This window comes from Acartia tonsa, chromosome 10 (genome assembly GCF_053477335.1).
Source record: "Acartia tonsa isolate MP-2025a chromosome 10, ASM5347733v1, whole genome shotgun sequence".
NCBI classification, from domain to species: Eukaryota; Metazoa; Arthropoda; class Copepoda; order Calanoida; family Acartiidae; genus Acartia; species Acartia tonsa.
In genome coordinates, this window is record NC_137269.1 from 46,709,896 (window position 1) to 46,726,642 (window position 16,747).

Here is a 16,747-nt window from a genome sequence, read left to right on the forward strand (position 1 = left end):
TTATAACCTTTGTTAACGTTCATTGTTAGCAGCGGAGCTACAGTATAGTTTTGTCAGAATTTAATTTAAAAGTTCATTTAAATTTCAAATACTTATCAGACGTTAATTGATATATGTTTTTCATTGCTTGCTTTTTAAAAGCGAAGCTTTTCTATAATTAGGGTCGGTCCGTCCGTACGTCCGTCCGTACGTCCGTCCGTCCGAGATAGATAGCTTTTATTCGTTAATTTAGGCATGTTAGAATTGTCCTATCAATATCAAACTTTGCATGATGATTCCTGTAGTAGTTAGGTACGAATTAGAATGTCCGTAAGTCTATTTTAAACATGTTGATTTTTCTAATTTTTTTAACAGCAAATTTTTATGTGATCTAATTATCCGTTTGATCTGATTTTTGGTATATTGATTCCTGGGACAACAAAGAACAATATTTTAAGCGAAGCAACTCTATAATCAAATCCTAAAAATGTAAGTATGTCCATAAACTCAATAAACATTATCCTGTATCAAGCAGTTTTTCAACAAATTTACTTACAATTTTGCTTCGACTCTTATACTTTTATATTCTGATAATTCAGTTTAGACACTATACAAGTGTTAATGTCCGTTTGTCCTACCGTTTCAGTGCTTCGCTTTTATGGATGTTGTCATCCTTGTTGTATTGGATTTAATCGTATCAAATTATTATTGTCTTGTAAGGAACAAAATGTTCTTGATATCTATAATACAAAGTAGCTTGATGTGTGTCCGTCCGTCCGTCTGAAGCTTAAGATCTCGGTAACCACTGAACCGATCGGATTCTACTCTTCAGGGAATATACCTACTGGTCTTGTGGTGGTTTTAGGCTATATTCTTCGGGGATGGGACACCCCCAACCCTCCCAAAAACCAAAAAATCCCCCCGCATTTTTTTCTGTAGAGGATTTCCTTGGTCCTTTTTTTTCTGTAGAAGATTTCCTTGGTCCTTTTACGAATTTCGCCAAATTTTTTTTTATCACCTCTTGGGCAAAGCCCCTAGAGGCTTGATGCGAAGCCGCTAGTTGATGTATATAAATCTCAACAAAACCTATTGTTTATTCTAACACACAAAAGTTAAATAACAAGGATGACAACATCCATAAAAGCGAAACACTGAAGCGGTAGGACAAACGGACATTAACACTTGTATAGTGTCTGAACTAAATAATCAGAATAAAAAAGTATCGAAAAAGTCGAATCAAAATTGTAAGTAAATTTGTTGAAAAACTGCTTGATACAGTATAATGTTTTGGACATACTTACATTTTTAGGACTTTATTATAGAGTTGCTTTGCTTATACTATTGTTTTTTGTTGTCCCAGGAATCAATGTACCAAAAATCAGATCAAACGGATAATTAGATCACTTAAAAATTTGTTGTTAAAAAAGTAGAAAAATCAACATGTTTAAAATGGACGTACGGACATTCTGGTAATGATTATAGAGTTGCTACGTTTTATAAATCGTACCTAACTACTACAGGAATAATCATGCTAAGTTTGAAATCGATAGGACAATTCTAACATGCCTAAATTAACGAATAAAAGCTATCTATCTCGGACGGACGGACGTACGCGGACCGACCCTAATTATATAAAAGTTTCGCTTTTAAAAACAATAAATTGTCGAAGCTTTATTTTATTCTTCAAAAAGCAGAGATTATCCATTTCTTTTTTAGGGGTCTTCTTCTCCACTTCTCCTCCCATCCCTCATTTTTATGACGTCACATGACTGATTTTGCTTCTCTATTGTCCAAATATGAGTGATGCTTTTTGAAGATTAAAGTCAAATGTATGAAAAATTTGGTATAGTCCCTTTCGAGGCAACGCCCCTTAAGAAGCGTTTCATCGTAGTTTCACAGTTGCTTTTCTCCTATTTCTAGCCCCAAAATGGCTTTTGATAGGTTATTTTAGGTCAGGTTTAAAGCTAATAAAAAGAATTATAAGCAAAAATAAAATAATTATAAACAAACAGAGGAATGTATTAAAAAGATCGATATTGTGATCAACTTGTAGAGAAGCTTTTCTGCAAAAAATGTTTTCTTTATATTTTTTTAGGTTAAGGCAAAACTTGTACTTTCTAGTATTATCCTGAAAGGAAGCAAGAACTTAAAAAATTCCCCCTTTCCTTAAAAAATCATAAATTTGTCAAAATAAATCTAAACAAGCAGAGGCATACGCCACGGGGGTGTATCCACCCCACTGGAAAAATTAAGGAAATAAAAATTTAAGGGGGGTGTAATAAAAAATCTTGTGCTTTTGACAGATAGGTAAACACCCGCTTGACAATAAAATAACACCCCTCTGTATTACACACCCCCAAAGCTCACACCCCTCTCCATTTAGGTTTAGGGTGGTTAAAAATGTTAGGTCTGCACCCCTGGCAAAACCCGTGAACGCCACTGTTTACAACTCATAGGGGTGCAAAAGATGGGGTAATAGGGGATTTGATTTTTATAAATCTTTTTATAATTCTTTAATTTACATTCAAAATTCAAGGTCCTATTTTGTACACTCAGTTAATTTTACAAAATGTATAAAACAAAAATGTTTTTAAACCCCAATATTAATTTATCCCATTAAAGCGATATTTTAGTGTTTGTTACCCCTTAACTTATACTTTTAGACATGTGATGGATATCCTCGGCCTTCTGTAATCAATAAATAAAAGGAAATAATTAGAAAAAAGTAAGTGCTACAGAGTGCAAACAAGACTAGAACGCAGGGATCGACAACCGCCTGTAAGCCTCAGGGAAATCATCCTTTTACAATTTTATAAATCAGCTGGAAGTCTAAACCTAACCCAAATATGTCAATTCCTTTTTTGAGACAGACATATTGTTTTATAGATTAGCTTGTATTAGGATCTTCACCTATCGCCTGCAATCAAATAACTCAACATGACATTTCTAAACATTGTCATTCAAAACAAGATCAATTTTGCCCATAGGAAATGAACTAATAATGATTAACATAATTGATGTACTAAGTAATATCAGTAATCGCTAAACCGATTTAGTTCTCCTTTACAATGTAGCTAGAAAATGATAATAACTATATTTAGGGGTGGGTAACACCACATTCAGAAGAGAATTCGACCCTAGAAAAATTTTACCCCCCCTCCTCCCCCCCCCCAAAACATTTTCATGTTCCTTTTTAAAACTAAAATTAAAAATGGGAGGGTTTATGGATTCTAGAGGCTTTTTAGCATTATAAGACATAATAATTCTAAATTTCTAAACTAAAATTTAGAATTTTTGTTTTGTGCTGCTAAAACTTGAAAAGTACGTTACAATCTGAACTACATCCCATTGCCTTTTTCATAAGTAGTGCAGAAATATTGAACTGCTTATTAGGGCTTCGGCTCTAGTCTCAATAGCCATATCTTCAAGAGGGTTGGGGGGTGGGTGATTCAACAACCCTCTGAATAGGTATAAACCTGTTACTGACCTATACCTAACTTGCATAAAAAATTGCTGTTCGATCAGTCCAGCCATTTTCAAGATCTTAAGTATATATGCATGCAAGCGTAAGACATTGGCAAATAGAATAGTTTAACAAATAAGACGTAATTATTGTGTCTACTTACCGACAAACTCTATTAAAAAGCAGGTGCACTTTCGACATTGTAAAAGTACGCTGCATTTTAGACATACCCCAAATTTTGCAAATTTTTGTTTCAATGAGTTGACGTGTTAATTTTAGAAATTTCACTTTATAATTTATTTCTAAATTTAAACGTGGCCCTATTACGTTTAATGTTTATGATTCAAAGATAACAAAACTGAAAACTACATATGTATTGTTTTAAAACTGATTAAAATCCGCTCGATTGGAACCGGTTCTTAGCTATACTGAAAAATCATGTATAGCATCGAATCACATACAATTTTCCAAGAATAAAAAAATATAAATTTTTACCACTTTTGTTAGCCTGGGCATTTAAGGTTATATTTTCCTCTGGGCTCTGGCCATGTCTTTTGTAAATGGCAAAAGACTTGCCCCAATTAAATTTATATTAAACCTTTATAATAAAATTCGTCAAACATAGAAAATATAAATTTCATAACTTATTTTCGCTTTTGCTTACATCACATAAACTTTACGTGTTATATCTAATTTTGTTTTATATATTGACTTAAATTTAACATGTTTGTCTACGAAATTAACGGATACAATAATAGACACAAATATCGGAAACCTTTGGGCGGGTTAGTTAGTTTCAAATTCAATAGGGTTGTGCCAATGTTTCTGAACAAAATGTATTTTTTTGTGTGTGAAGGAATGGAGCGGGGAGATATTTAAGGCTTATTAAGCATTAACTTTGTTGCCCGAAGACACAGCTACAAAATGCTCGTACTTTTTCAAATTGCATTCATTTTGGTGAAAAATATCTGGGTTCATCCTATCTTGCAGACACAGGGGTCTTCAAGAATTCAGGTTTATTTGAAAGTACATATAAAAGCCATTGACAGGTAATCAGATTCAGTATTATAATCTCCTAGTAATGTTTAAATGCTAAAAGTATTCTGCATTGCCTGCATTTAATATTCAAGCTATAAATAATGATTGTTTTGACTCACCTGTAAATGTAATTATCCTCACTTAGATATATTCTATGCATTATGAATAACTGTGAAAACCCTATTTTTTATTTCATGTTTTCTATATTTTATAGTGTTATCCATGTCGAGGGTTTGAAACGAATAATGTTAGAACTTTGAACGACTGAAATTCTTGTTCAAAATACAATTTTAAAGAGATGCTACAGAAGCCGTTCTGGAGATCTGAATGATCAGATTTTGCAGAATCATGCTTGAGATCCAAATGAGGATATTACCTATAGAAGTTTATTAACTTTTAATTCTTTAAAGTCATAAACAAGGTTTTTATCCAGAGGATCTATAAAGTTTTAATTTTTAATTTAATAGTTTTAATGAAATAGTATTGAACAAGAAAAATGAACTACAAGGCAAACAGTTAAACAAATTTAATGAAAAGAAATTGTTTGCAATGTACAAACAGAAAATTAAAACGGGAAAACATCAGAGGTGGATTCTTAAAAAAAATTTGCCCCACTAATCGCTTTGTGGGGCAAAATTTTTTCGTGAAAAATCCACCAATATCACATTAAAAATCTACAAAAGTTAAACAAAATCACAGAAGGGATATTAACATAAGATTTTTTAAAATTTTTGTAGATTTTTTATGTGATTTTGGAGGATTTTTCACGAAAACAATTTTGCCCCACTAACCGATTAATGGGGCAATTTTTTTTAAGAATCCACCTCAGGGATCTGAAGGGATAATACAAAGCCCAATAAATTAATGAACATCCCCAATACGATATACAAAATTATCTCCACTGTAAATTACAATTACTGGTTGAAACGTTTGGCACTCAACTTAATAAACCAACAAATCAAAAGTAAAAAAGAGTCCCTAAAGTTGTTTGTCCAACGAATAAGAACACGCTATTATAAAACTTTGGGGGCTAATGTAATAAACAGCCCGATGTCCCCTCCCTCCCTGGTAAACACACAAAAACAAGTAACTATTAAATACTAGAAAAAGGGACCTATGCTAAGTTTTTTTTTAAATAGCTAAGGTACAAATAATCTGTTTCTTTTTAACAATTTGAAAAGAAGATTCTGTTTAATACCAGAGAGATAAAACCAAGTTGCTTACATATTGTGGATGGGACATCTACAATTTGACAATTTTTTAAAATGACATTCTAACCGAATCACGACGATTTTAATTAAAAAGTAAATACTATTACTTGCAATATTTTTGACAAAAAAAAGCATTCAATTTGTTAATTATTGTTGATCTATTTGTTCCTTTCTAAAGCAAAGTATTTTACTTACTACTTGACCAATTAGTTTAAAGGGGGGTTCAACAATCTCCAGGATATTAAATAAATCCTTTTAAAAATCTAACATTATCTAAATTCAATTCAAATAATAGATCTAGGTTTTGGCTATTAATTGGCTGGTGATTTATTAAAAAACTTTTTATGAACCATATTATTTTAATTTTTTTTTCCAGCACCTGTATATTTTTTATCATATCTTACACTTAATCTACAGAAAAGTATCAAAATGTATCTCAAAAGTTTGGTTATTTTCCAATTTCAGGCTTATTAATAAATCTAATGTAAATTTCCAATGTATTGTATAATAATAGGTTTACATACATTTATCCTAAATCCTAGTCCTAAATCTAAACCTATAAAATAAAAACCTTTTCAAACAGATATTTAGTTGTATATAAACTTTTCTTATTTAACGTGAAGTTTTAGATTAAATCTAATGAGGCTAATTTAGAAAGAAAGTACCAGCATTTATTTACACACAGACAAATACAGATACACATACAAACAACTTTTAGAATAAACTTTTCTAATTTACTTACTTTACTTACATTTACATATGTATGTTCATCTGCTTTAGAAAAAACAAGATTATATTTAAAAAGAATGTTTCATAATGAAGATGCCATTAAACAATAGTGACAACATCAAAAAAAGCGAAGCTCTATAACGGTAGGACAAACAAACATTAACTCTTGTAGAGTGTCATAACTAAATAAGAAGCAGAATATACATATTACCAAAATTTTATGTAAATTTGTTGCAAAACAATTAAATACAGAATACTGTTTAAAGGACATACTTAGATTTTTGGACTTGATTATAATAGATGCTTTGCCAATAATATTGTACTTTGTTGTCCTTGGAATAAGTAATTAAAAAATCAGATATAAAGGATAATTAGGTAAATTACTTTTAAAATTTTTGTCAAAAAAGTTAAAAATCAACATGATTTAACTGTTTATAAATTGTACCTAATCAGCATGCAAAGTTTGAAATTGATAGGACAACTCTAACATTCTACAAAAATAAAAAGTGAGGGCAACCTTTTGTAATTATTGAACATTTGCTGTTTTTTTGAAGTAAAAGTTGTCACAAATACAGGTATGAAAGATAACTACGCACATTAAAACACACAGAACAAAAAGAGTGCGCATCCATAGAGGCTATTAGCGAAGCAACTGGTAAATATAAACCATATTAGATGAAAAATAAGGTATTGTAGACACATGGCAACAAAAACTTTCAGAGGAGTTTCAATATTTCATTTTTGGAATGATTAAACATTGTAATGGAATATAAAGTATTGACATTGCTATTAGAATGTTCATTAAGCTTATCGACTTTTGAATACTTTATCAAACAAGAGTAAATACTTTAAATTAATAAGTTATATAGGTACAAAAGCAAATAATGTAATTTTTTTATTATTGAATCTATTATACAATTAACTAGGTTTAGTCGGTCAATTTTGATAACTGTTAAATGCATGTATTGAACTTTTTTTTTAATTTGACAGTTTTAGCACATTCTTTTACACGACAATTAAAGCATTTTTTTTGTTAATAAATAATAATATAATTGGTTTGGTTCATTAAGTTTTGTAATTATAATTCAATGATTATTACCAATTATGAATTACAACTATCTATATTTAGTAGTGAAGTTAAATGTTACTTAATCAAGTCTGTCAGTTCTTCTCCTTCTCATAATGTAAGCCCTCACAACTAGTTTACATAATATTTTAAATAGCTTGATTTTTGTTTGATGTTTTCTTACGTCAAGTGAATGTTTGCTTTCTTGATGAATTAAATATCAAATAATATGAAATAGAATTATTATTCTAAATGTTCTGTCAGACACAATAATTCATCCAACTTTTTGTTTCATTTCAATATGACTAGCGACGAACTTTCCAGACTATATATTATTTTCCTAATATAGCCATGTCCTCCAAATTTTTTTTCATTTTACCCACCCAATTTAAAACTTACCCCTACAAATCATTTAGGAGGGGGCATTTACCCCCTCCAAACAATTTTGGGGGAGTAAATCCCCCCCCCCCAAAAAAAACCAAATAATCCCTAGCAATTTTTTACTACTACATATTTATTAGTATTTCATAATTAGGTAGGTACTTTTTTACATTACTAAATTACCCCCCCCCCCCAATATTTTACCCCGGGGTTAATTTTTTTTTTTGGGGGGGGAGTAAAAAAAATTTACCCCTGCCAACAGATTTTAAGGGGGTAATTAATTATATGGATGAAATTCAGTAAAGTTTGACTTATTAAGCGCATTGAATGATAACAGAAAGATTAACCTCTTTTTCTGCTGCTAGAAAATTAATAAATTTTTAGCAGCAATTTGCGATTTATATCCAAACATTTAAAATATGAATTGTTAGCTTCGATTGTTCTAATAGTTATTACATTACACTTTACTACATTAAACTTATTACAAATTCAAAATGAATTGTAGAGTATTTTTCTATGTAAAATGGTAGAAACATGAAAGCACTAGAACAAAAATATCTTTTAATATTTAAATTGATAATACATTGATAAAATTTGAAAAGTTCGTCCCAAACATCACCTGTCAATATAAAAAAATAAGAATATATGTAAACAATTTAAAAATAGAATACTAGTTTTGAATTTTAATTTCTTTGTTGTAACTTATGTATCAGCACCAGTTAATTTGTAAACACAATTAAGTATGAGTTTTGAGTAATGCCTAAAGTACCCACAGTTATTTAATAATCATTGGACTCCGACCCCATGCAAACAGAGAGGTAGGCAGAATACACTTTTTATATTAAGTATCACAAGAACCATTAATATCTATTATTTTGGAAATGGGTTTATTATTAGGAGCAAAAATGTTTTTTTTGTTCAAGTGAAATTTAAATAAATTGTTTCTAATTTAAAGAAATCATCCACAGACTTTTTTGGTGCAAAAATTGCCAATTAGAGGTTTATTTTGTTGATGCTTTTAAAACTAGAATAAAAAAATGATTTTTGATTATGATTTTGATTGATGTGACCTCAACAAAGCATATTGTATTTTTCAAGAGTTTCCACTGTTTTCTGTAAATTTTCTTTGAAAGTACAAATCTGTAAACAATTTGCTTTTTTGAATGGTACAAATTTTCTAAACTCCCATTTCTATTGTCAAAGAAAGCTACAAAATATTATTGAATGAAAATATATGAAAGTTAAACAAAAATGTTAAAGATTCAAAATTTAATTTAGCAGCTTTTGAGAAAAAATAGAAAAAATATCAAAACTTTATTTTCGAATTCTCTGTACATTTTTTCAAAAAGTTTTTGTTTTTTGTTTTTTCTTCTCTAATTAGCAAAATGTTTCAATTTATCATTCCAAGATTCAATTCAATAAAAAGCCTAAACACTATGTGATATATTGTTCTTGTTTTATGAAAATTTTAAACCACAGTTAAAAAACCTTTTTTCCCCTCTGTCTTGGAAACAGAATACAATTCTGGATTTTTTTTAGTACTCATATAGGTAGTAGATATTTCCAGAAAATTCACAAAGAAGATAAAGTATAAAATAGAAAATCATAAATAAATATTTCTTGGAAATTTGAAAGAAAGATAAACTTGCGCAGTAAAGAATATTATACCAAAGTACAAATCACATTGACTGGTTAGACAAAAAGAAAATTTTGATTTGTTTCTAAATCTGATAAATATATGTATTACCCTTAAGCATTTACATTAAAAGTTCATATAAAAATTAGAGTTTTATTAATTCTATACATCTAATTTATTCTCAATAATCAATGGGCACTCTATAATCATGAAAAATGAATTGACTGATTAAGAAATCCACAGCTAATACTCACCTTTAAAAGAAGTGAAATATGCAATATTTGCTTGGTCGTCTAACACAACTAGAAGACACATTTTATGATTTCTCATGTATAATGTTCTGATAAGTATAATTGACCATAATCAAAATTGTTAAGGGTCAGTATATTCCCCCTACCCCCATCTCAAGTGCTTGTATGGGCCCTTATGGGCATAGCTACAAATTTGTATAAAAGTACATAATTGTGCTATATGCAAAAATTCCATTTGTATGAATATAAGATATCAATTTTTCTAAGAAATTGTTTAGAATACACATTCATGAAGAAATTATTTCAAATTATGATATCATAAAATGTACATATAATGATCAAATATTAATAGTAGATTACGCAATAATCATCGTGAGCAATGCTTCAGTCAAATGCGCTTATTAAGTCTAACAGTTCTTAATGTTGACTTAATGCTCACAATTTTACAGATTATTGCCTAAGCTACTATTCCCTTAATCTTTTATTCATATATCTATATATTTACAAAATTCACGTCTTAAATTAAATCTTTTTGTGGCTTAGCACATAATATAAAGTTTAAATCCATTTTGGATTTCCAAATGCTAGGTCCTATAGCTTAATTAAATTATCAAAAAAAGACATTTATGTTGAATATTACATTTAAATTATTTCTGAATTCATGAGATTTTACTAAATGCCATAGTACCTTTTGGGTCTTTCAAAAGTTCCAATCTTATTTCAGGCTTGCCAGGCAGAATCTTTAACCTGGAATCTATTATATACTTTGTTTTCCATAAAAATTCATTACAAAAAAGAGCAAAATTTTCTTATCATGAGTTATCAAGGATGAGAAAATGTTTATTTTTCAAAATCAGTTGAATTTAAAAATGCCTTTTAAACTATTTAAAATACTTATTTAGAGTTAAACATTTTATCATATATTCAGGACCATTTCCTGAATAATGAAAGAAAAGGAAAAAGTAAGGTTTCATGCAGATATTAGAAACATCATAAGGTAATCAGTTGTTCTGTACAATTTGGAAATATGAAGAAAGTTTACCAACAAAATAGTATTAAAAATTAACTAGCTTATTTAATAGGCTTGGAGTTGTAAGCATCTGTATATCCATAACTGTTTATCATGGCTATGGTTGTACTGAAAAATTTCTGTCTAATCCTGCAACAGTAAATGATGAAACTGTACCATTAAATGAATTGCCCCCTCTACAGTGGTCTATTTGTAAACAGTTTGTAGTAAAGGCTTGTACAGATACTCCTCTTGACAAATATGGATATGGTGGTGGAGATTTTGGTGGTTTATTTGGTGAATTTGATACTGAACATGATGAGACTGAAACTGAATATGTGTGCAATCATAATGATCAACAAATCCCTAATCATTCTAACACAACATCTTTCTTCTGGAATAAACTAACAGAAAGAAGCCAGTATTATAGAATAACTAGCTTTATTGCTGAAATTGATATTTGGAACCGATCATCTTTTACATGGGATCCAATTTATGTTTTAAAGTATGCCAATGGAACAGAAATGTCTGACAATATAAATATTTTCAGGTAGCTGAATTAATCAAATAGTTAAGTTTAAATATTCAAATAATTAAAGATGTTGTCTGATTAGGCCCAGCTGGGCTAGACGACTTAACTTTAAATGACCTAATCTGTTATCAAAATAAAAACAAAAACCTGATTCTTAAGGATTACTTTATTAATCAAAAGTGTTAACCTTGAAATCGATAGGCTGAAAATAATAAACATAATTAATAAATCATCAAAAATATCATACATTTCTATACAAAACATAATCAAGAAAATTGTTTATGAGATTTCAACTTATAAGGAAGCTAAGCGTTAGTGTTTGCAACAACAAATGAATAAAAAATTTAAATTGTCTATATAATTCAATTACTTATGATATGATTCAAATTAGTGATGGCAATCTGTTGAATTTTTGGGCCGGATTTGAATTCCAGATTCTTAAAGAATCCGTCAAAAAAAGTGGCGGATTCCTTGTGGATTCCGGATTCTTATTTTTGGCGGATTCTGGATTCGGATTCCAGATTCTAGCAATATCTTAAAAGGATTTTTTAAAAAATTTAAAAATTAAGTGCTACATATGTCCTAAAATTCAATGTTCTTGGTGTTTTCTATAATTCACTTCCGAGAATCGAAGAAAAAACTCAAGACGCTAATTTTAGCCTACTAAATAAGAATCCGGAATCTGCTATTAAAAAACAGATTCCAGATCCGGATTCCAAAATTGGCCAAAAATTGGGCGGATTCCATATCCAGATTCCGGATCCAGATTGCCAACCCTAATTCAAATTATTAATTCAACGAATACAAAAAATAACACAAGTATAACTTGTGCCCAAAACAGACTACCATTTCATTCGCTAAAGGCAAATGCAATTAAAACAACAAAATGTGTTCACTTAAAAAATAGGAGGTGAAAATCAATTTAATATCTGCTTAAATTTAAAGAATCTTTGAAATATAAAAATAAATATTCTCCTCGTTTTGCTCCAGTCACAAGGAAGATTGATAATTATATGTACGCAGTCCACTGTCCAAAGTAAAAGTAAGCTTTAATTTAAGTAAGAAAAGGAAAGGAAACAAAACTGCACACAGGTGAATTACTCATGTTTGAACACTGAACATCTAGCTAAGCCCTTATTGGGTGAAAGTTGAGCAAAAGTTAGGTTATTGACATGAACATATGGCAATATTAAAAAGAAGCGTTAAACATATATTAACTATAAATTGGATTTTCAATAATATTTATATATTAAATACCACAAATAATTTCATAAGAGATTTAAACAAAAGACTTTTTTGATGCCAATACAGATGTGAGATATTTATTTTAGAAGTGGAACTTATGTCTTAACTTCTAATTCTACCTTGATTTGCTATACACTTCAAAACAAATTGATGGATGAAATTAGAATTTTACTGACAAGTGGTGGTGTGGATGGTAAGTTGGTATTTTTAGCAGGAATTTTGAATTTATTTTTTTTTCTTCGCAATTTCATGCATGATAAACTTTGTCAAATAAAGTTGATTTTACAAGTTCTGTATATAACGTGTGTTAAGTATAACAAATGCAAACAATATCTATAATACAAATTAGATCGATGTCTGTCTGTCCTTCTGAAGCTTAAGATCTCAGTAACCACTGAACCGATTGGGCTCTACTCTTCAGGGAATATACCTACTGGTCCTGTGATGGTTTTAAGCTATTTTATTGGGGGGTGGGACACCCCCAACTCCCCCAAAAATGAAAAATATTTTTTTTTACTTTTTCTTTTTCAATCTAAAATACTAAAAATTAGGTTGATCAAACCTCTTGGGGCAAAGCCCCTAGAGGCTAGGGGCGAAGCCGCTAGTGCTTATATAATTGAGTTATATAGATTAATATGTAATTACATTGAAGACAGGCTATACCATACCTTCCATCCATCTGGAGAACTTGGTGAATACATTCCTACACTTCAACCAATGTATGAGAAGCCACTAATATATGTGGTCAATATGCACATACATGTAAAGTCCTCTAAGTTAGAACCATCGATTCAATATCCTTGCAGCTATGATTCTTTTGAAACTTGTCTCCAGACTAAAAGAAAAGAGCTAAATACTTCATGTCAAGTACCATTTGAAACTGATGTCAATGATAATACCATTTACAAGACTGATGAGGAAGGATACAAAGTCATGAAAGAATTGTCTAAACTGACAAGCAAATGCAAGCCATCTTGTCAAGTAGTAGATATAAGAATTGAGGAAATTCCTCAAAATTATGGAGTTCTAAGTAGAAATGAAAATTTTAAAGTAGGATTGTTGCAAGTATCAAAAATGACACCAGGATATTACATCAACATTCCTTCTACAGCTAGTCTTACATCTATAAGCTATGATTATGGTTTTATATCTTATGTTGCTGAATTTGCTGGATGGTCAGGAATATTTGTTGGGGCCTCTGTACTTTGGATTGTTGGAATTATAACATCTTTATTTTCTTGGGTATCTTCAATAAAGATCGATCAAAAAAGTCTAACAAATGTAGTTAAGATATTATCACTATTCTATTTGTTGTATCTTGTCTACACTTGCACAGTGAAATTTGTAAACAAGCCTCAGGGAGTCATGGTAGATTTCAAAAATACAAAGATTGAATTTGATATGACAATTTGTTCATCCAAATTTTTGGTGGGCTTCTTAAGAGGAGGAAGTTTGGGTGATCTTAAAGGTATTTTCTTGAGCAGTTTAAGATATAAACCAAATGATGTTATTAAAAATTCCACATTTTTCAGGATTCAGTATGGTCAATCATTTGAATACATCAAGATTCTGGAATGATATGAAGAATATATCCCTTGTAGTAGATTCTCTAGAGCTGGATTTTGGTTTTAAACAAGTAAATATCATGAAAGATGAGCTATTTAATGCTAATAATGTTAAAGTTTATGCAGTTCCATCATCTAACTATACACTAGATAGTTGCTTTACTCTAAATTTACCCAAAGAAATTGAACTCAAAAGTATAAGTATGACATATCTAGCTGAAGTCAATGTATATCTTCATAGTCCTGGACAATTCTTCTATGTTTGGCGTGATGAAAAGAATATAATTTCTTCTTCTTCAAAATTGATAATTAAACCTCACAGTACACAAGTCCTATGGCATGATCTAAGTGTAAATTTTATGATGGAAAGGTATATTGGCTTACCTGATAATAACAAAGTTTCATATGATGACTGTGTGTTGAATTTGCCTGTAGATAAATCTGCATCAATTAAAGATTATGTGGTACAATCTTCTGTTGAATCCAGTGCAAATAGCTCAAACCTATTTGGAATATTGCCTTTTAATATTTCCAATATAAAACATATCTATGATGTAATGTCTTATTCTAATGATTTCTGCATAGATCCATCAGAAACCATAAAGAATGAAATGATTCCAGCTATGATGAGAGAAAAAAGAAACCTGAAAATCAACAGAGAGTTTGGAAACTTTGACTTTGTGTACACTGAAGATCTTGAGCTTGAAAAACAAAGAAATAAGCCTAAATTAATTTTCAACATTCCAAGATTTACTAAAATTGTAAAAGTAAGTATATAATATCTAATTTTAGGCACCATTAAAACTATTAATAAAAGTATTTAAAGTTAACAAATTTTTTCTATAGTCATATTTGGCCTATCCTCTTACCTCACTATTTTCTGAATTTGGAGGATGGGTAGGAATTCTAATTGGCATGAGGTAAAAAAATATATTCTAGTTAAGCATTATGTTTAAGGTAATACAAATGTATTTTAGTGCACTGGAATTTAACACACTGACAGGATATCTACAAAAAAAGCAAATTTTGAAATTAATTCTAAAAGTTGGAATATATGGATTTTGCTATGGATGTGTCATTTGGCAATCTAATGTGTGTCTGGAAAAATACTTGAGTAAGCCAACAGGAGCAAGTTTAGATATAATAGATACACATGATGTTTCTATCTCATTTACATTTTGTGAAGTTGTCTACAACCTGAATCAAAATTCCAATGGTAGACTTTTTCAACAAGATATTAAACATTTGAAAGAGATTAAACTTCAAACCAATGATTCAACACTTTATTTGAAATTGGAAAATGAGCCAGTTAACTTCAACTTTATAATACAGCTACCAGAACCCTATCTTTGCAGAGAATTCAAGTTGCCACAACTAAAAATTGAAAGTATAGAGGTAAAGCATGATGCAATTGATTTGAACAAAAACTTTCATCTCTTCATTCATCCAGGAAACATGATTGCTGCTAAAGAATTTATCATACAGTATCCAAACAACATATTTCATCAGTTCAATGATGGTTACGCTAAACTGAAGATAGAATCATATGAACTTTCTGCTAGTCCTGACGTACCATGTGCTGCTGATATCAATTATGATGAATGCAAATTTTCTAAGATCTTAGAAGAATACAACAAAACTATGGGATGTGCATACCCATTTAAAAGGTTAGTATAGTTCAGTAAATTTTATTTATCTGAGGTTTTTTTTCCTGTCTTGATCATATTCCGAGCTAAGCTTTACTGAGCACTAGCTCCATATCTTATAAACTTTCTTGGCTGTTTAAAACAATCATTGAGTATGTATCATATATACTTGCACAGTATACTATCTGTTATTTAGAGATCTTGAAGGAGTAGACATTTGCCCTAGAAAGGAGTTTAATAAAGCTGGACAGCATTTATTAAACATTACATCAACAATCTTGCGCCAACAAGATGATTGTCTAGTGCCATGTCAGTTCACTTTTTTAACCATGGACCACATTCCTGCTGTTCCCAGTGAGAATACAACTAGAACTTTTACATTCATGATTAACCCTGTAAACAAGCTGACCAAGTCTAATCCGATCTATGACTTCTGGAGTTTCATTGGAGAATTTGGTGGTTGGGTTGGTCTTTTCATTGGTCTTTCTGTTCCTGATTTGTTTGATTATGGATGGGACGCTGCTGAAAATTTAAGAGGCTTTCTTGGATAGGTAAGTAATAATAAAATATTTTCTGTAAAAAGTATAAAATGTTAATAGCTAATAAGATAATGATTAAATAATTGAACAATCATTAAGGTTATGGAGAGAGACCAATACATGAGCGACAGAACTTAACGAGAACTATTTTGTTTTTATCTTGTAGTTATGTTGATTAACTCTTAAAGTTCAATGTTTATCTAATTCTGACTATATATGTGTTTGAAATTTAATCATACATTAAGCTTAAATCTATGGTTTTAAAAGTCTTACATTTTAATGTTCAACATATAAAAAAAATTCTGTATCTAATGAAATGTATTATTAAAGTTTTTCTTTTTCTATTTATGTATGCACAGTTTCTATTTATCACCTAATAAATGTTTTAATAAAAGAGTATTGCTCTATAAATTCCATAATAGAAAATAATTAAACATAAATACACAAAGCACTAAAA

The 16,747-nt window shown here is 30.0% G+C and overlaps 1 protein-coding gene across 1 annotated transcript; it reads left to right on the forward strand.

Moving 5' to 3' along the window:
• Positions 1–14,716: 14,716 nt before the first annotated feature.
• On the forward strand, positions 14,717–16,302 carry LOC145330836 (uncharacterized). Its single transcript, XM_080175500.1, has 3 exons — positions 14,717–14,872; positions 15,438–15,772; positions 15,948–16,302. Exons 1-3 carry the CDS (start codon positions 14,717–14,719, stop codon positions 16,300–16,302), a joined length of 846 nt encoding a protein of 281 aa, XP_080031626.1.
• Positions 16,303–16,747: the final 445 nt, after the last annotated feature.

Coding starts and splice junctions, on each gene's coding strand:
- LOC145330836 (XM_080175500.1), top strand. CDS start 14,717: ATGATTCCAGCTATGATGAGAGAAAAAAGAAACCTGAAAATCAACAGA. Junction 14,873..15,437: donor GATTTACTAAAATTGTAAAA/GTAAGTATATAA, acceptor TTTATAATACAG/CTACCAGAACCCTATCTTTG. Junction 15,773..15,947: donor TGTGCATACCCATTTAAAAG/GTTAGTATAGTT, acceptor TCTGTTATTTAG/AGATCTTGAAGGAGTAGACA.